This window comes from Pelodiscus sinensis, chromosome 1, assembly GCF_049634645.1.
Source record: "Pelodiscus sinensis isolate JC-2024 chromosome 1, ASM4963464v1, whole genome shotgun sequence".
In the NCBI taxonomy this organism is placed as follows: Eukaryota; Metazoa; Chordata; order Testudines; family Trionychidae; genus Pelodiscus; species Pelodiscus sinensis.
The window spans coordinates 205,229,428-205,248,967 of NC_134711.1; the positions used below are offsets into that span (position 1 = coordinate 205,229,428).

At 46.0% G+C, this 19,540-nt stretch overlaps 1 protein-coding gene and 1 long non-coding RNA gene across 2 annotated transcripts in view; one reads left to right on the plus strand and one right to left on the minus strand.

Moving 5' to 3' along the window:
* The window catches only part of PDK3 (pyruvate dehydrogenase kinase 3), a 79,014-nt gene extending 67,477 nt beyond the window's left edge, over nt 1-11,537 (minus strand). Inside the window, exon 1 of the mRNA XM_075913292.1 lies at nt 11,279-11,537. Coding sequence (XP_075769407.1) covers nt 11,279-11,384 — 106 coding nt within the window. The 5' untranslated portion in view covers nt 11,385-11,537. The remainder of the gene's footprint in view (nt 1-11,278) is intronic.
* Nucleotides 1-15,723, plus strand: part of LOC142822524 (uncharacterized) — a 55,899-nt gene extending 40,176 nt beyond the window's left edge. Inside the window, exon 4 of the long non-coding RNA XR_012898428.1 lies at nt 15,672-15,723. This is a non-coding gene — a long non-coding RNA (uncharacterized LOC142822524). The remainder of the gene's footprint in view (nt 1-15,671) is intronic.
* Nucleotides 15,724-19,540: the final 3,817 nt, after the last annotated feature.

Below are 19,540 nucleotides of genomic sequence, written 5' to 3' on the forward strand. Positions count from 1 at the left end.
ATTTTACTCCCAGGCCAGTTGTGTGCAAATGAGAGCACACACAATTAGTGGGCCACATATTTTCTGCACAATAAATATATAAAAATAGCTTGCCAGAAAATAGATGCATTTCCGCTTTTTGCCCACCAGAGGGTGCTATGGTGCTAGAACAGAGCAGCCACTCCCAGCCAGCTAGGAAAGAGAAAGAGCCTGCAGAGCCTTCTTCACAGCACCTGTCAGACCAGGTCAGGACACAGAGGCTTTGAGAAGATAGACTCCAAAGGGCTGCTGGGGGTGAGCCAGGGACACGCAAGGACTAGTCAAAGGACAGATTAGGATAGGATGGAATGGGAGTAGAGCTATAGGGCCACGTAAGGATGGGAAGGGGGTACAGAGCCACATGAGGGTGGAACTGGTGTTGGAGTGATGGACAAAGGGTGCAGGGCCATATGGGAATGGGAGATAGAGGAGACAGACACATGGGGATGGCAGTTGGAGCCTAGTGTGGGGTGTGCAGGGCCCCACGGGAATTGGGGAAGTGGGTGTCTGAATGGAGGTGGATGGTCACATGTGGACAGGGCAGGGATGGGGGATGATATTTCAGTATTATACCTATCCAATGCAGGGAGCCACAATAAGATTTTTGGTAAGTGGTCAAGGGCAACTCTTTTCTATGGAGGGGCTGTGGTGTCTGGGACAGAGGTTGGGTGCAGAAGGGAGCCCAGGGTAAGGGCCTGGGATGCAGGAGAGGGTGTGGGGTCAGAGGGAGTTTGGGTGAAGGAGGGGGGGCTGTAATCTGGGGCACAGAATTGGGGTGCAGGGTCTGCTGGGAGGTACAGGTGGAGGAGAGGATTCTGGCTGGGGGGGGGAAAGAGGTTGTAGGACGTGGCTGATGGTTGAGGGGGATGAAAATGTGACCTGGGGCAGGGGAAGAGAAAGGTGCTAAAGGTTTGGGTGGTAACCTGGGGCCAGGTATTGTGCTGCAGAGTCCAGGAGGGGGTATGGGTGCAGGAGGATTCTGACCTGGGGGAGGGTTTAGGAGGAGTGCAGGGTCTGGAAGGGAGTTTGGGGGAGGGAAGGGCTGGGGTCTGGCTGGGAAGCCCTCACCTAAGTGGCTCCCAGCCAGCAACTCTGCATACTCCCTGCCTGTGAACTAGGTGAGCTGCTCCATGTGGCTCTGCTCCACCAGAGAGGAAGCTTCATTCACTGACCCTGCCGTCAGCAAAGTTTCTCAGCTCCTATTGGCCAGAAACTGCACAGCAATTAGCAGCCTGCTATTTAAAGCGGCTGCCCTGCTCTGTAATAAGGGTGCCAAAAAGGCAGCCACAGGCTGGATCCTGCAGCTCAGCAGGCTGGATCCAACCCACTAGCTGTCTCTTGCCCACCCCTGAGCTAACCTCTTCAATCAGTGCTGCTCTCTGCTGAAGGGATAGGTGCAGGCTGTATAAAAAAGGCTTGGCAGGTTGGATCCAGCTCACGGACCACATGTTGCTCGCTTCAGGACAGGGAATGCAAGGACATATGGGGGTGCAGATGTACCTGACTGAATGGGAGAGGCTAGGGGTCAACTGGGGACTGTATGGAGGAAGCTCCCTAGCAAAAAACTGTTACATTCTTTTCCCAACCGTACCCAACAACCTTTCCAAGTTCACATTCAGACATCTTCCCAGGAATTACTTCTATTTCCCTCAGCTACTCTGTAACCCTGGATTCCCACAAGCCTTTGTATTACTTCTAAGTGGTGTTGGAAATATAGTTCTAATTTTAGTTTAAACGAATTACTCATAGTTCTGTATTAATATGCCTAGTAAGGAATCTATTCGTCAAAAACATTTCCTGAATCTGTTTTGTTCTGTATTGTTAGACATACCTCATGACAACTATTTTGAAATAAATTACTAAAACAATGGATGGGATTATATTGCTTTATTTTTATGAAAAACATGTGTGTAATTTTGCAGAAATTAAAAATAGTGTGTGCAGAATGTTTAGCTTTTGGGTGCATAATTTTTTTTAATGTTTTGGTGCAGAATTCCCCCCAAGAATATCAACTTGTACCTTACTCTTACATACATAAATGAGCTTTCCTCTTGTTTGTTACCCAGACTCCTAATATTGGTATTCATGTCATATATTTCCTTGATTTTGTTCTCAACATCTTGGTTTTGTGTTGACTGCTCCCTTTCTGTTGTTAGTTTAAAACACATGACTACTCTAGCAGCTTGTCCCTGAGGAGACTGGTACCCCTTCTGAAGTGGAGGCCCTGAAGCCTCCTCTCTCCATAAATGATGGACTCTGTTACTCAAAGCCAAAATTCTCCAATTTACACCACTTACCTAGCCAGAAGTTCATTTCCAGAATATTCTACCTCCTGTTTTCCTTTTCTAGCATTCTGCTTCTTCAACATGCTTCTAAATTTCCACAAGTTATCATCTGCAAGATATCCCGCGACTACATGTCATTAGTGCCAATATACCCATTGGTGATTGCTCAGTTTCCTGCTGATGTCAAAAGCCTGTCCAAATCTTAAGAGTGGCTCTGGGAAAAAACACAATCTAATCCTTCTGTCTACCTGTCCCATATAGCATGTTCTTTTGAGTCAACTGAGCAGTGAATTCCCAACAAGGTTAATCTGCATTCCTTGGATAGTTGGAGAACTCTTTGTGGGCAAGCTTGATTTTTACAGGTTGGACCAAACTGTCATAGGTCCCATACATCTCTCCATTTTCTTTGACCAGCTGGATCTTCAGTGGTATTGTTAACAGTTTCTATGGTCTTGGTATTGACTGGAGACTTCTAGCTCTGTGGATTTCCTCCTGACCATCTTCTGCTTGGTGACCATTCTCATCTATTTTCCAGTACTGGGAAAATAGTACTTTAGTAGCAGCTGGAAACATGGAGAATCATCAGCATGTGACCAGCAGCTCTCCTCTGTCAATCACCAAATGTCATGCAGACTTCTAACAATTACACGAACCACAGCCTAGCAATGGCTACTTTACAATGCGGAGGGCGTGAAGAGGGAAAGAATAAGCTTGTGCTGGGTTCCCACTTCAGAAAGACTGCAGATAACCAAGGAGTGCCCCAGCTTGGAGTCTGTTGGAACTTGTCTAGGCAAGGAAAATTTGTAAGCATCTTCCACTACAAGTTTAAATCATAGTGAACCACATACGTATATTTAGATCAGTGAGTCATCTAAGCACATTTAGATGACACAAGTATAAACACCGACATCGGTCTACACATACGGTTTCATTACTGGTAGCACTATCACAGCTGCACGGGTACTGAAAAATGCTTATAAGTTTTTCTACAGATGGACTTGCAACAAGGAACACAAGTTGGAGTACCAACAGTGGCAATAATCTAGAAAAAACTGCACATTTTCCTGCACAGTCAGACTCTGGAAAGATGAACTTTATGTACAAATCCTTAACATGGAGACTGCATTTCACAGAAGGCTTACATTTAAGGCAGGGATTCTCAACCCATCGGTTGAGATTCCAGACCAAATCCGGGTTGACCAGCATGATTCAAGGAGTCACATGGCAGCTCTTGTGGTTCTTGTTCCATGGGGCTGGCTGGACTCACTTCCTTGCTCCTGGCACTGGAACTTCTAGGTTCCCAGCACCACTCAGGTTTAGCCCAGATGCCATGACAATAGGAGCCCAGGTAGGCCAAATCTGAGTGAGTGGTTCCTCAACCACATGAATCAGGTCAACTCCACGCACACACATTTGGTCAGTCAGAGGTGACGCCAAACCTGCACAGCACTACAACACTGGAGATTTCAACACCCAGAGAGGAGAGCCAAGCTCAGCAAGCCCTACAGAACTGGAGCTATAGGAGCCGCCCCTATGAGATGAGTTCTAGGCAGGACTTAATTCCCCTGGGGAGGGAAAGAGGGCGGAATATGACTGACATCAGCCCAGGGCTGCCACCCCAAGACTATTTACTGGACACAAACATTTTTGATACGCTAAAACCAGGGGATCTAAGATAGAGTGGGGTCACTGCTCCCCATCCCAATTACAGCGCAGGGGGTTGTGGCCACAAGAAAAGTCCCAGGCGGCTGCAGTTGTGAAATGCTGATTTAAAGCTCTTTTAAATCTCCCTCTGTAAGGCACTTTCACCAGCCCTAGAAACATCTGGTGGTTCTCTTCTGCACTCCCTCCAATTTGTCATCCTCTCTCAAATACGGACACTCAGAACAGTACACAGCATTTCAGTATCACAAAAGTAAAAATTACCTTACTGCTACCCTGCTTATACACTCGAGGACTGCATTAACCCTTTTACCAAATCACTGCATTTGAAGCTCATGGCAAGTTGGCTTGTCAGCTATGACCCCTAAATATCCTTCTTCCAGATGCATTTGTTCACATTTGGCTGTATTAAAAATGCATTTACTTTGAATGAGCTTAGCATACTAAGCGATCCACACAGCTCTGTTTAACTGCCTAGCCCTCATTATTTACCAATTTTGACAATCTTTTTGTCATCCACAAATGTTATTAGCAGTGATTTTATATCTACTTCTAGATCACTTATAAAAATGTTAAACAACATTGAGTCCAGTTCTGACCCCAGTGGAATCCCAGAAAGAACACCTTTGAGGATTCCTCCCAAGACAACTATTTTGAAATGTTAGTTAGCCAGTTCTTAATCCATTTAATATGTGCTTTACTGATATTCTCTGTGCCAATTTTTAAAATCAGAACGTTGTGCAATTCTTACAAAAGTCTAAATATATTGCTTCTATGCAGTTATCTTTGAAATTACAAATTTGGTTAATAAAATTTTTTATCAGGTTTGCATAAAACTGTGTGGACTAACATTAATTATTTATTAACTGTATCCCATATCAGCTTTTTCATTATTTGCCTGAGACTGATGTGAAGCTAACCAGTCTATGGTTATGTGGGTCATACTCCTTTTTCAAAAACTGATATATTAACACTCTTCCTTAGTTACATCTTCCTCAGTTACTGCTGAACTGGAATGCACTTTCACATGGCAAAACTAACCACACTGCCCGTTTCCAAATATAGAACAGAAACACCTGTTGAATATTTCTGCCTATCTGCATAATTAAATTTTACCATTTCCCTCTAGTAACGGGCTTATACCAGTGCCAGGATTTCTCTTCTTTCTAATATACTTTAAAAATTCTTTCTTATTGTTCTTAGCCAAGCTTGGATTTTTCTCTGGAGATCTTTAGCATCTCTCAATATTCCACTCTTCATAACTTCTAATATATCATTATTACTAATCATTTCCCTTATTTTCATTTTTATAGATGCTTTTTAATTTCAAAAGCTCTTTTTCCTTTGCCATTGAGCCAGGAAGAGCTTGGAGTCAAATTTGCCCTCTCTTAATTATGAAATTGTTATTTTGGGCCATCCAATAAACTCCTAATCTTCATTCACATTTCTCTGTCTAAACTTTTCCATCAAGTAAATTTTGCTCATATTTTTCCTAAATGTTGGGATATCGGCTCTTCTGAAGCTGAGAAAGTTTGTGTACACAGGCAGTCCCCGACTTACGCGGATCCGACTTATGTCGGATCCACACTTACGAACGGGGCTCTCTCGCCCCGGAGTTCACAGGCAGCGGTCAGCCACCTTGACATCTGGGGCGAGAAAAGCTGCTCCCGGTGCCCCTGGTCTGCTGGGGACCGTCTCCAGCAGACCAGGGGCATCGGGAGCAAAGCAGCAGCCCCGGCGGGTTCCCGCGCTTCTGAGGCTTTGCCAGAGCAAAGCCTCAGAAGCGCGGGACCCCGCCACGGCTGCGGGTTTGCTCACGGTGCCCCTGGTCTGCTGGGGACCATCTCCAGCAGACCAGGGGCACCGGGAGCAAAGCGGGTCCCGCGCCAGAGCAAAGCCTCAGAGGCGAGGCACCCCCCAGCAGGTGTGCCCCCCCCAGGAGACCAGGCTTTTGTTGTGGACCCTGGGGCAGAGCAGCTGGGGTGCTGCTGGTTGGTCCCGCAGCGCCGCTCTGGGCACTACTGGACCAACCCGGCAGCACCCCAGCCCTAAAAGATAACTGTTGCTCTGCCCCGGGCTTCCTGGAATCAGCGGCTGATCAGTTTCAGCAGCAGCTGACTTGGGGTTCTTAAGTTGAATCTGTATGTAAGTCAGAACTGGCGGTCAGTTTCAGCAGGAGCTGAATCTGGACGCCAGTTCCGACTTACATACAGATTCAACTTAAGAACAAACCTACAGTCCGACTCTATCTTGTACGTAACCCGGGGACTGCCTGTATATTCATAAATAAATAAAAACTGGTTAGACATGTCCCATTTGCCCACATTGTATGCACTCAGGCCAAGATCACTGGTCTCTGGTCAACCACCAACTTCCAGTCCAGAGATTAATCCATCTTTCTTCTTCAGGTATAGTCCCTTATGGGTGCCCCTCTTGAGGTGTACATGCATCCCACAGGCCTTTCAGCTGATGTTTTTAGCAGCAACCTCCATTCAGTCCACATATACCCCCAGCTATCCTAATGCCCTGTACTGAAAGTAATACAGGACTGCAATGGACTCTCATAGTTTATTTGCCCACATCAGCATGAGCCAAGGCATCTGGCAGCTATGCTTGCAATCTTAAAAGTTAACTAACTTTTAATATGTTTTTATGTGTATAGTTTATACACTTATTTCCTTAGTTAAATACATTTAATCTAGTTAATATTACTTGAAACCTGGTGGGATGATTCCCAGGGTTGAAATGTTAAAACCAGGGGTCCTAAACGGAAAGATTGAGTGTATGAAAGAGAAGGGAGTTTGTCTCAGTTGATGCTTATGCCATCAATCGTACCTGTTTGATGGTCACTGACAACCTGAAAGAAAACTGTCTAGACAATATGCTAAGAGATAAAGCACATGATGGCATATTAGGTGGAAACTGCTATATATCACCAAATTACCCTACAAAACAGGATAAAAGGCTTCTTAGGCACCTTTCGATAATGTGGGGGAGGGAGGGAGCTTTTTGATTATGAAAGACAGAAATTTCGTGCTGTCAATACTAAATCATCCTTGGAAATTCTAAATATTATGGTTGACAATTTCCTAACCCAAAAAATGTTGCATCCAACGAAGAGAAATTCCATATTGGACCTTGTCTTGATAGATAAAGAGAAACTAATCAGAGAAGTAAAATGTAATGGTAATTTAGGTACAAGTGATTACTATTTGATCACAGTTATGTGGAAAGAAAATGAAATCAAGACCAGTAATATATGTACTTTATAGAAATATAGATCCATATTAATCCTGACTGAACTATGATTTTAAACTGAGTTTAGATATACACATGAGAAATAGGCTAAAAGCATGTGTCCAAAAAGAAGGAAATAATAAGAAAGGAGGATTATTTGTATTAAACTTATAATTATTCTTGAAATACCAGTATTAAATTGTTTACGGTTAGGGATGAGATCACAGAACTACAAGAAATATGAGTAATTGGGTCACATGTGCAATAAATAATTGGTTTGTTTAGTTTAATAAAAGAAATACTTAGTTCACTAGTTAGGAAGAAATGAGAGAAAATGAGATAAGAAAGCCTTGAAAAAAAAAGAGGCCCAGTCATTAATCTTGTCTTGACCAGGGCATAGAACAGGGCTTCATTCGTCCTTAGTTAAGGTCCAATTACCAGCAATGAAATCTGTTGTTTGTTACATTGGTTTTCTATGTTTTTGTCAGAGCTTTCCCTAACCCCTCCTGAGACACACCAAATGCTTATCAGATATGTCAACATACTAGTTGACTAGTCACTTCCCCACCCATACGGAGTGCATAAAAAAAAAGAGGCAGTGGGGAGGGGGTGGGGGGGCGGTCAGCTGCCGTTTTGCTCCAGGCTCCACACGGCATTTCAAAGCAGCAGCGCCGTGTGGAGCCCAGGGACCCTGGGTTCCATGTGGCACTGCTTCTTGGAAACGCCACAGGGAGCACAGAGCCAGCAGAGGACTATATGAGTCCCCTGCTGGCCCCGTGCTCCCTGCAGCGCTTTCGCCTTTGAAATGTAGCAACAGCCCTGCAATCCCCACTGATATGGCCCCCAACTGAGAAGGAAAAAAGACACTCCCCACAATCCCCTCGCCAGAGCCTAGTGGGGCCCAAGCTAGTAGACTGTGTGCTCCAACCCCACAGACTCCCCAATGTTGTGGGGGAGTCCTGAGCCTCAGGGGCCGCATCCAAACCCCAGGCCTTATGTTCCCCACTCCTGGTGTAGACTAAGCCTTACAGAGCTGCAGCGGCACTTAGTGAACCTCTCCCATCAGCTTCAGCTTAGGTACTCTACCTCCCTGAGAGCCAGTAGCTATGTCAACAAAAGAAGCCATCCCATCATATAGCTGTCTACATTAGGAATTTGGTCAGCATAACCAGATTGCTTATGGATGTGAAAATCCTGAGCAACATAGTCATACCAATATAAGTTTGCAGCGTAGACCAGGACAAAGACAAGCACCCAAAGAATATTTAAAAAAAAAAAAAAAACATGCACACACACACACCCCACACAGGTGAGAATACATTTAACTTAAGAAATTCAAAGGTACACAAGACAACATTGGGTTAAAAACTGTTATTTTACCACACACACAGTGTAATACATAAGAAGAGGAAGTACTTTCAAAGTCTAATTTTCAATATTTTTGCATGCCTGATGGTCTAAGGATATTAGAGAGCAAAGATGGGCGAGGTACAAATGAGCTCTCAGAGGAAAATTATAAAATATAAAAACACCGTAACTCCAGTAGGCAAACACTTTTCACAAAGCCATCACTATACATCTGTCCCATAAGTCTTCATCTTCAAAGGAAATCTACACAACACTTTCAAAAGACAATCTTGGGAGCTTAAATTCATATCTTTGCTAGATATTAAAAATCATGGACTGAATAGAAACTGCATTTATGGCTTACTATAATCTGTAAACCACCCACAATCTCCCCCATCCATTTGCTTCCCCCCACCTCTCTCTCCTTATGAGTGAGGGGTTTTAATGTGCTATTTACCACACATTTCAAGGGAAATTACTTATACAGAACAATCTTTTTCTCCTTGTATTTGAGACACAAGGTGGGACAGACAGTATCTTTTGTAGAACCAACTACTGTTGGTGAGTGAGACAAGCTTTCCTATCTTAAACAGAGCTCTTCTTCATGTCAACTTGTATTTTAAGTGATATTCTGAGACTATGTCTACACTATAGCAGCCAAAGTGACACAGCTGCATTAATACAACTGCATCACTATAGCACTTCTGGTGAAGACACACAACACTATGCCTACACTAGCCTTTATGTCCGTATAACATTGTTCATGGATTCAAAAAAATACTCCACTGAGCAACATAAGTCATAGTGCTATGTTGCTCAGTGGAGTATTTCTGGGTTGCCTGAAGAGGAAATCCAAGAAAGGTCTAAAAGAAGTAGCTAAGGAACTACTGTATTGGACCAATACCTTTTGTTTGAGTTGCAAACACACAGCACAAAAATGTTTAAGTTCCAACAAAACATTTTTGATTTTAAGGTTAATTCATTCTGTTCCCAATTCCATTTACACAAACCTAATTCTGGGGTTATTATGAGTACCTGACAGTTTCCCTTCAAATAATTAATATGTCTATCACAGGACATTTCAGCTGCTAACAGATACAGCAGGGGCTATTTTAAAAATAAATCATCAAATCAGAAAAAATGGTTTTGAACTTTATTTTACACAGTGAAGAATGCCTAAAACATTTTCTTTCAGCCTTCCCTTATTTTTTTATGTTGGAAATCAAGCCTAGAAAATGCCAGAAAGACTATCAGGAGAACATGAGAAGAATCAAAGGAGTGAAAGTTGTCTAACTCTGTACTGCAGAAAATCCAATCTAAAGTAGGTGGCCGTACCTTAGGTCAAGCTACAGTGAGGGAGGGGGGGTATCGATGGGAGAAACTCTCCTGTCAATTTCCTAGACTACTAGAACTGGAAGAGACCTTGAGGGGTCATCAAGTCCAGTTCCCTGCCCTCACTGCAGGATTAAGCACCATCTTCATCCCTGAAAGATGTTTATCTAACCTGCTCTTAAATCCATTTTTCTCGTTGAAAGTAGAGTACAGGAGTTGCCTGCAGAGTGATCTGCCCTCAATTTGGTGGGTCTTCACTATCATAAGCTGCGGCTTATGACAACATATCGCCAGAATTCCTGAAAATCCTTGGCCCCCATGCTCAGCCTTAGTTTGTGCAGTTCTTTAACACAGTCAACAATGAAGACAAGCTACCAGAGATATGGTGCATTCCAAAAGACATTGGCCTCCCAAAGCCTGGTAAGGACCCTAGTCAAGCATCAAGCTATCATCCCATTTCACTACTGTTGGCATGCTTAAAGACACTGGAGCACTTGGCCCTCTGGCACATTTTACCTGAAGTGGAGAGAATTTTGAGCTCTGACCAAACTGGGATTCCCCAAGGCCATAGCATACACGACCAAGTACTCGCATTGCCCACATTAATTGAAAACGGCTTCCAGAAAACCTTGAAAACAGGCACTGTTTTCACTGACTCAACAGTACAATATGGTATGGCACGCTGGCCTCCTCGTGAAAGTATCACACACAGATCCTACTATCTTGGATCATGGGCGTCACTTAACTGTTCCTCCACCATAGGCAGTTCAGAGTCCGCATGGAGGAGAAAATGAATGCTTGGAGACCACAGACCAATGCAATGGGGGTGCAGCACTTCGTGCAAACACAGTTACTCTGTAGGGCTTGCAGTGAGACTGCTCTCACCTGGAGGAGGCTCACTCCAGAGCTAACTCAAGAGCCCTGCAGGGAAGACAACTCTAGTCACAGAAGAAGCGGCCTCCCTCTCTCACGCAGCCCATTTGCTCCCAGCCAGCCCCTCAGCCTGGACCCCTCCAGCTCCGAAGGCTCCTCACTTGCGATACCAGGCCCCTGCAGCCCCATGGCGGGGCAGGCCACTGAGCACTTCGGTTACTCCCAGCTCCCGCCTCTCCCCCTCCACGCAGCCGGGCAGGGTTACCCCAGGGGGCCTGGCCGGGCAGACTCGCCCAGAGCAGCCAGGGCAAGGGCCCCAGCTTGACAGGGGAGCCTGCTCGGGCCTCCCCCGGCGGCAGCCCCTGCGCAGGAGAGCGGCCTGCTCGCCGCCAGCGGGGCCGGGCGCCTCCTCACGCCCGTGTCCCTGAGAGCCGCCCCGCTCCGCCCCGGACCGACGGACGGACACACGCGCGGGGGGGGGGGGGGAGCTGCGCCGCCCCCCCCCCGGCGCTGCCGCCACTCACCGAAGTCGAGGAACTGCTTGATGGAGAGCGGCGAGGGGGAGAAGCGCGAGTAGCGCTCGATCTGCTTGGGCACCGGGCTCCGCAGCAGCGCCCCGCACAGCCGCATGGTGCGCGCGCCGCGCCCGCCCGGCCTAGCGAGCGGCGCCCCCCCGCATGCCGGGCACCTGCGAGGCCGCCGCCGCCGCCGCCTGTCACTGGGGGCGGGGCGGGGAGCGGCAGCACCTGACGCGCGCGCAAGTCTGTAGCCGCCAGAGCCCGGGCACTGCGCAGCCGTCGCCCGAGCGCATGCGCCAGATACTCCCCCTTGTCCTCCTCCTCCCCCCACTTGACTTACCCCCCCCCCCCCAGCTGGCTGGGGCGGGGCAGGGCTCGTAGTGGGGCAAGTGAGGTTGTCAAAGGGGGGGGCCCTCATCCAGGGCAGGGCAACATCTTGCCTCTCCCTCTTGGCACAGGGAGAGACTGTCACACACACACACACACACTCACACACACACACTCTGCCCCCCAGCACCTCCCATGTGGCCCTCCTGGCACAGAGCAACACCTTCCATGTGCCTTCTGGCACAGGCAGAGACTGTCAGTCGCTCACACACTCACTCCCCATGGTGTCCTTCCTGGCACAAGGACAGAGACTGCCACACACAAAGCAACACCTTCCATGTAGCCCTCCTTGCATAGCGACTGTAACACGCCGCAACAACTTCCATGTCTCTTCTGGCAGAGGGGGAGAGACACACACAGAGAAACACCCTTTATGTCTCTCCTGGGGCAAGGTCAGAGACTGGCATGATCCCGTCTTTGCCTCCCCCACAGAAGGGAAAATACTGCCATAGGCCCAGCAACCACTCTCACACTCACGCTAGGGGCACCACTAAATGAAAATACACCCACCCAACAAAATACTCTTCCTTTTACCCCCCTCCATAGACTCACAGGAGAACAGCCTCTACCACACCCTTTCTCTCCACACTGGGAAACAGGTGGCATGTTCACTGAAAAAAAAGCAACCAAAGATGCGTTTAGATGGCTAATGTAAAATCCCAGTTGGAATAAAGCACTGTTACCTTTACCTTGATGTAAGCTAGTTGAGGTCAACACTAAGTGGCAGTGCAGGTTGATCTCAACTAGCTGCATCCAAGTAAAAACTGTATTTCATCTCCATTGATCTTGATTCTGGAGCTAGGTGTCTCAATGTAAAATGAACTTCTTTTGCAGTGACAAAGTCAGAGACTTTAAGGGTCTTGTGACCTGCAGGCAATGATGTATGTTTAACCCATGTTAAGTAACCAGTGTTAGAATTCTAATGTAGATCAGGCAAGTTGTAGTATTTAACCCATATTAGCTGATAAAGGAAAACCTTCACATTCCCCACTAGGTATGCCCCCTTGACTAGCTTAGATGGGTTGGATTTTAACATGGTTTAAACAGCTTTTTTTCTAATGAAGTCACAGCCTAACTCATCTAGTAATACTGCCTAGCCCCATAGGTGGGGACACATACAGTAATATCCACCTAAAAGACTATAATACAGCAACATCTACTTTTATGGGGAACAGAAAAGCGGGTGACTTAACCTAGAATGACACTGTTAACAGCAACTCCATAGGTAAAACTGGTATCTGAGGAATTAGGTGCCACACAGTTGGGGATCGTTTTATCTCAGAGGTTAGCAGCAGTGAATTAGGAAGGAAGGGGCAATGCACTTTTATAAGGGTTGGAAAGTTATGAATGTAGGTGGCTGTATTAGTCTGGATATGGTAATTAGAGGCTAAATTTAGCCTCAAAGTAAACATAAATTTCAGGGTGGGAAGCAAGGGACCAAAAGGCTTGAGACACTCCTATGGGGAGGAAAGGGGCTATAGAGAGGAGGTTGGACTCACCTATTAAATGAAATGTTGGAACCTGTGCCTGGAATTTCGGGTGAACCCATTCCTTCACAATAAAGCATAATTTATTGATGTGCAGGGAGAGGATTGCTCCATTGCCAGTCTGATACACTCTTTAGAGCCCACATGTCTAAGGAATATTGTCAATGAATGCTGACACAAATGAAGCATTATTGTTATTATGTTATAGTAGCACTTGAATGCTCCAACAGTGATCAGGGTCTCATTGTGGTAGGCACTGTATAAACACATCATAAGAGAACATTCCTGTTGCAAATTGCAAATACCCTCCACCTAAATAGGTAAGACAGAAAGGGGATGGAAAGAGAAAGAAAGGAAAAATCATGTGCCAATGGTTGCAAAGCATCAGTAGCAGAGCTGGGATAGAACCTGGAAGTATCCTGAGTAGTGTCACATCCACCAAACCAAGCTGTCTATGCATTAGCCTAAGGCCATTCAAATATTTTTAAAAGTTTCTTTCTTTTTTCTTTTTGAAAAGCCGAATCCCACAGCTGTCACTGACTTCAGAGTCAAAATGTCTCCCCAAATCTTAGTGTGCCTACAATAATTTTCTAAGAAATAGTTGTTTCAAAGGTAGCTTGTATCTTTAACCATTTCACAACTTTGCATTTTGTGTTATCTCTGCCTAGACTTCAGAATTCATATTTTTTCTAGCCATTGCTACTTCTAGGTTATTTTATTATTACTATCATTATTATTATTATTACCAAGGTATATTTATATCTCTTGGTATTGTTTGAGTTTTCATGTCTGAAAGCAGTGTTGGGAGAGACTTACATGCTACGTCTACACTGGCCCCTTTTCTGAAGGGGCATGTAAATTTCACGAGTCGTCGTAGGGAAATCCGCGGGGGATTTAAATATCCCCCGCGGCATTTAAATAAAAATGTCCGCCGCTTTTTTCCGGCTTTTAAAAAAGCCGGAAAAGAGCGTCTAGACTGGCCCCGATCCTCCGGAAAAAGTGCCCTTTTCCGGAGGCTCTTATTCCTACTTCGAAGTAGGAATAAGAGCCTCCGGAAAAGGGCACTTTTTCCGGAGGATCGGGGCCAGTCTAGACGCTCTTTTCCGGCTTTTTTAAAAGCCGGAAAAAAGCGGCGGACATTTTTATTTAAATGCCGCGGGGGATATTTAAATCCCCCGTGGATTTCCCTACGACGACTGCTAAAATTTACATTCCCCTTCCGGAAAAGGGGCCAGTGTAGACGTAGCCAGACTGTGTGGCTGAGGAAAACAAAAAGGCAAGGGAAACTGATATAGTGACAGGGAAATGTCATAATAATAAATGTAACCAATGGAGAAACTTCTACTCAAACCAGGTATGTTTTATGCACTGAACTTGGACTCCAGTCATGTAAACGTATATATATATATATAATTAACTGTGAGCATATGTATGTTTGAAGGATCAAGGCCATATTGCACACCTGGGTATACTAGATAAATAGTCTTACAGAGAATGGGGACTTGATACTGCTTCATATGAGGTAATTACAATATTACTGTTTTTCTTTGCTAGTCAGATAAAAACAGATTTATTGTATGGAAGTGGGTATTCAAATTTCAAAAATATTGCTTTCTCTGTCTACTCACTCCTTCAGATGAGTGGAGAAAAAGGAAAAATCTCCCAGTTTAAAGCAGAAAAAGAAGTGGGGGCGCAGTCAATTGTAGTGCCATTGCTAAATGAGGCTAACTGAGTGGGCTGTAAGTGTCCCATACTTAGCTTTTGATGTCATTTGGGTGTTGATTATAATGGCCCATCCAGTTCATGTCTTTGTTCAGTCCCCGAGAGATAGTGTCAAATTTGCAAATGAAGGCCCATTCCCCTATCTCTCTCTCTAGTTGGTTCCTGAAATTCATTTCTAGAAGAATGGCTACTTTTAAATCCATTAATGAGTGCCCAGGCAGGTTAAAATGTTCCCTTAGATTTCTGTAGTGTTTTTTCCCCTCTCTCTTCTTTTTCTGCTTTACATTGGGAGATTTTTTTCTTTTTCTCCACTCATCTGAAGAAGTGGGCTTTGCCCATAAAGGCTCGTGACATATATTGTTAGTCTTAGGACTACTTGTTTTTTCAAAAGTTGCAGACCAACACAGCTACCGCTCGGAAACTGCATTTTACTGAGCAGTTTCAGGGAGTAGCCGAGTTAGTCTGTTATAGAAAAAAAAAACAACAAAAGATGAAAAATGGGGCACAGAGAAGGTAAGACCAACAATTTTCAAACTTGAGTAAATGAAGGTAAGCACCTGATTATATTTAAGCATCTACAACAAAGTGGCCTTATTTTTAGAGATGCTGAGGCCTCAAAGTTCAGACTGAAGTCACTGGAAGCTTTGACTTAGATTTAGATGCCTAAGTTTAGACATCCACATTTGAAAATGTTGTCCTACATGATTTGACAAAAGGCCACAGAGGGTGTCAGTTTCAGAGCAGGGATTATTGCTCTGCCCAGTCCTCTGGCAATGTTGAGCTGAATCTCCTTTTATCCATAGGTCATGTCTGCCATGCCGCAGAGGACCTCACTCAGTCACAGACAGCTGTCTGGTAAGTGACTTTTCAATAGTACCAGTGTTATCATAGAATCATAGAATAATAGGACTGGAAGGGACCTCAAGAGGTCATCGAGTCCAGCCCCCCGCCCTCAAGGCTACAATGTTGTTGTAGCCACATTAGCCCAGGATATTAGAGAGACAAGGTGAATGAGGTAATATCTTTTATTAGACCAATTTCTGTTAGTGAGAAAGATGAGCTCTCAGGTTTACAGGGAGCTCTTCTTCCAGTCTGGGCAATATATTTGGAATGTCACAGCTAAACACAAGGTGGCCCAGATCGTTTAGCACATACATATTTCAAGGGACAATTCAAGGGAAAGTGGTCCATAAAGGGTATGTCTACACTGCGGAGTTTTTTTTTGGAAAACAGTTGTTTTTCCGAAAAAACTTACACTGCAAGAGCTCTTTAGGAAAAAGGTGTGTGTGGATGGGGAAGAGGGAGCTCTTTCGAAAGAAGGGGAAAGAGGAAAAAGCACAGGTGCCCTGGTGGCCACTCCATCCATAGTAATCACAGCTTAAATGCGAGATGGACACTATCTTTCAAAAAAGCAGATCACTTTTTCAATGCGTTTTTGCTGTGTAGATGCTCTCTTTTGAAAGAAGGTTTTCCAGAAGATCTCTTCTGGAAAAGCTCCTTCGGAAAGAAGCCTGCAGTCTAGACGTAGCCTTACCGTTAAAAGGTCCCCGCAACTATGGAGGATGCAGAGGGATTTGCCTCACAGTGGGAGTTCAGTGCATTCCATAACAGATATGAGAATACAGAATCATCTGTTGATGTCTAAGTTCACTTACTTTGTAAAGATTGGTTTTTGCCTGTTTTTCAGGTAGACTGTTACAACCAAAATATTCAGAAGTACCCAAGTTTTGGTGCCCAGTTTGAATCACCAAAGGCCTGAGTTTTCAAAAGTTTGGAGGCTCCACCACTCCCATTGACTTCAATGGCCACTTTTGAAAATCTGATTACAAGCTGAACCTCCATTGTCCTACAAGGGGAGGTCAAGGCGCCCTACCCAGATATAGGGTTCTGCTCCCGGCTGGAACTGCACTCCCTGCCGCTGCCTCCAGCCTCACACCTTTCCAGTCCTGGCCAGGACTGCACCTCCCACAGCACCAGCCCGGGCTGCGCACCTAGTGGCTGGTCCCACTGACTCCAGCCCTGGCTGGGGCTGCACTCTCTCCTGCCAGCCCCAGCCAGGACTGTGCTCCTGACCACTGGCCCTGCTGCCTCCAGCCCCGGCTGGGGCTGCGCTCCCCCACCACACCAGCCCCAACCAAGGCTGTGTTACGGACTGTGCCAACCTCAGCCGGAACTGTGCTCCCCACCTCACCAGCCTCTGAGGGGCTGCGCTACTGGCTGCTAACCCCACTGCCTCTAGCTCCAGCTGGGGCTGTGTTCCTTGCCACCTGCCCTGACCAGGGCTGCACTCCCCACTGTGCCAGCCTTGCTCGGGATGAGCTCCCCACCACCAGCCCAGCTTGAGCTGCACTTGTGAAATTGGGCAGCTGGGGCTCTCTGTTCCAGTGATATCCATGGTCCTGCCAGACCACGGATGTTGCCAGACCAGAGAGTCCTAGATTTTAGAGGTTCAATCTGTACTTTTTTTTTTCTATTTTTATGCTTTAGATATTTTGATACTTTTATAGGATACTATGCACTTAATAGATAAAGATCTTTTTATCAGGCTCTCACACATATCACTAATCTTTATTCATGTGAGACTTACGATGAAATAACTCAGATTTAGTCACACATGCTCACTTTTTATAATCTTTTGTGGACTGCTGCTCATTAGAAATTGTTCGATTAGCTCTGTCGGTCAGGTGTGGAAAATCCACCCCCCAAAATACCACAGTTAAGCCAACCAGAGTCCCCATGTAGATTGACCTAGCTATCTCCCCTTCCAGAGGATTACCTACACCAACAGGAAAATTGAGGTAGTTTCTACACTGAAGTGTTGCAGCAATGGGCTACAGCAGCACAGCTGTGCCTCTGTAATATTTTAAGTGTAGGTGAGTCCTTTTTTTTCTATTTCACATCCTGTGTTTCCAAAAGTTTGGTTTTTACAGTGAATATTTTGTCCAACTGAAATTAGTTAATTCCATTCTTAATAACCATTCAGAATATTAAATCACTGTTCCTTATAATCACTCTAAGAAAACTAATTTTTCATCATAATAGAAAATCTGGGATTATTATTTTACAAAATGACAGTAAAACAGAGTACAGAGAAACAGGTACGAATATAGTTATTTACACTTCAGATGCACAAATCACATCCATTCATAGTGCTATTTCCTCAACAATAATGTGTAGAAACAAGGGAGAAACACAGAACCATAAATTAAGTCAGTGGACAGAAGGAGGATATATTGGGATCACTTTTTATACATGAAATGAGTAAGGGACAAGGGCCTTTAAACTTTCCCAACCTTAAAAAAAAATTTGGGTTTGAGTCATAGTTTCCCCTAAGGGGCACGGCTGCATGGCCATGCACAAAAAATTACCTGCCCGCCCACCTCCTTTGCAGAGAATGCCAATGGAAGGTGAGGTGCAGCTGCTGCTGCTGCTGCTGTTACAGCTGGGGGGGTGGGGAAGGCTCATCTGGGAATCTCTTTGATGTCCCCGACTCCCCAGGGCTGCGGCCAAGGCCACATAATAACTGCCTAGCTGCTCCGGGGGCTGTGGCAGAGGCTCCTCCACCTTACAGAGCCGGCCCCAGATTATGTGGCCGTGCCATGGCTCCTTTGCCTGCCGGGGCCAGGACTGCATGGCTGTCCACCACCAGAGCCAGGGCCACGTAGTGGCAGCGGTGCCAGCTGCTCCTCAAGTGGCCAGGGCCTCCCCCAGAAGTAGCTGGGAAGCCACCATGCAGTTGTGGCCCCAGCTTCAGACCTGGGGAAGGGCTGGAGCTGGGCTAGGCCTGCATGGTAGCTGCTCCCAGGGCAGGCCACGGGGCAGCTGCCAGGCCTGGAGCTGGGGCTGCAGTGTGGCTGCTCCAGGGGCTGGGCCATGGTGTGTTATGGGGGTGCAGGGGAGCTGCTGCTGGAACAGGCTGCCATCACTGGCAGAGCAGCGCTGGAGACACTAGGCCTTCATCCCAGCCCTTGAGTGAGTTGCCTTTCTCTTCTGCCTTGGAGGTGGAGGCAGCTTTCCCAAGGGGAAGGTGCATGGCGGCACTGCTCAGCGCTCTGGGTCTGCTGCAGCCCACACAGAACTACCTGCCGCTTGTCCTGCTGCTGCTCTGCCATCCTGTGCAGACAGCAACAACATGGCTCAGACACTGGGGAGGGGGATGATGTTGACTTCCACAGCAGTGTGCCACAGGATCCCATCACGGCTGTGGAGAAGGGAAAGGCACACACCCTGCCCCAAATACTGCCTGGTTGTGCCAGTTGGTTGTGCTGGTGGGTGTCCATGCTATTTGTGCAGCATTATACAGTGTGGCCATTTTGCACTCCAGTGGCACAAAGGTACCCTAAAGGCAGTGATGACCCTTCTCTACTTGGGTCTTATCCCCAGTGTAGGTAGGGGACTCCCTAGCTTTCTTAGACCCAATGAAATGGCTCTGTGGTGCCCTCCCCCCCATAAAGCTCCCGTTTTGGGCATTTTGTAGGAAATCTAGAGCAGTCGCACTGTGCTTATTCTTGGCCTCCTATGACTTCTATGGAACTATGAGCAATGCAGACTTAGGGTAGGTCTACACAACAGGGCTATTTCTGGATACTGGAAGTATCCCAGAATATCTACCCCACATCTTTTAAACACGCCTGTTATTTTTTGAAATAACGGGTGTGCTATTTCAGCATCC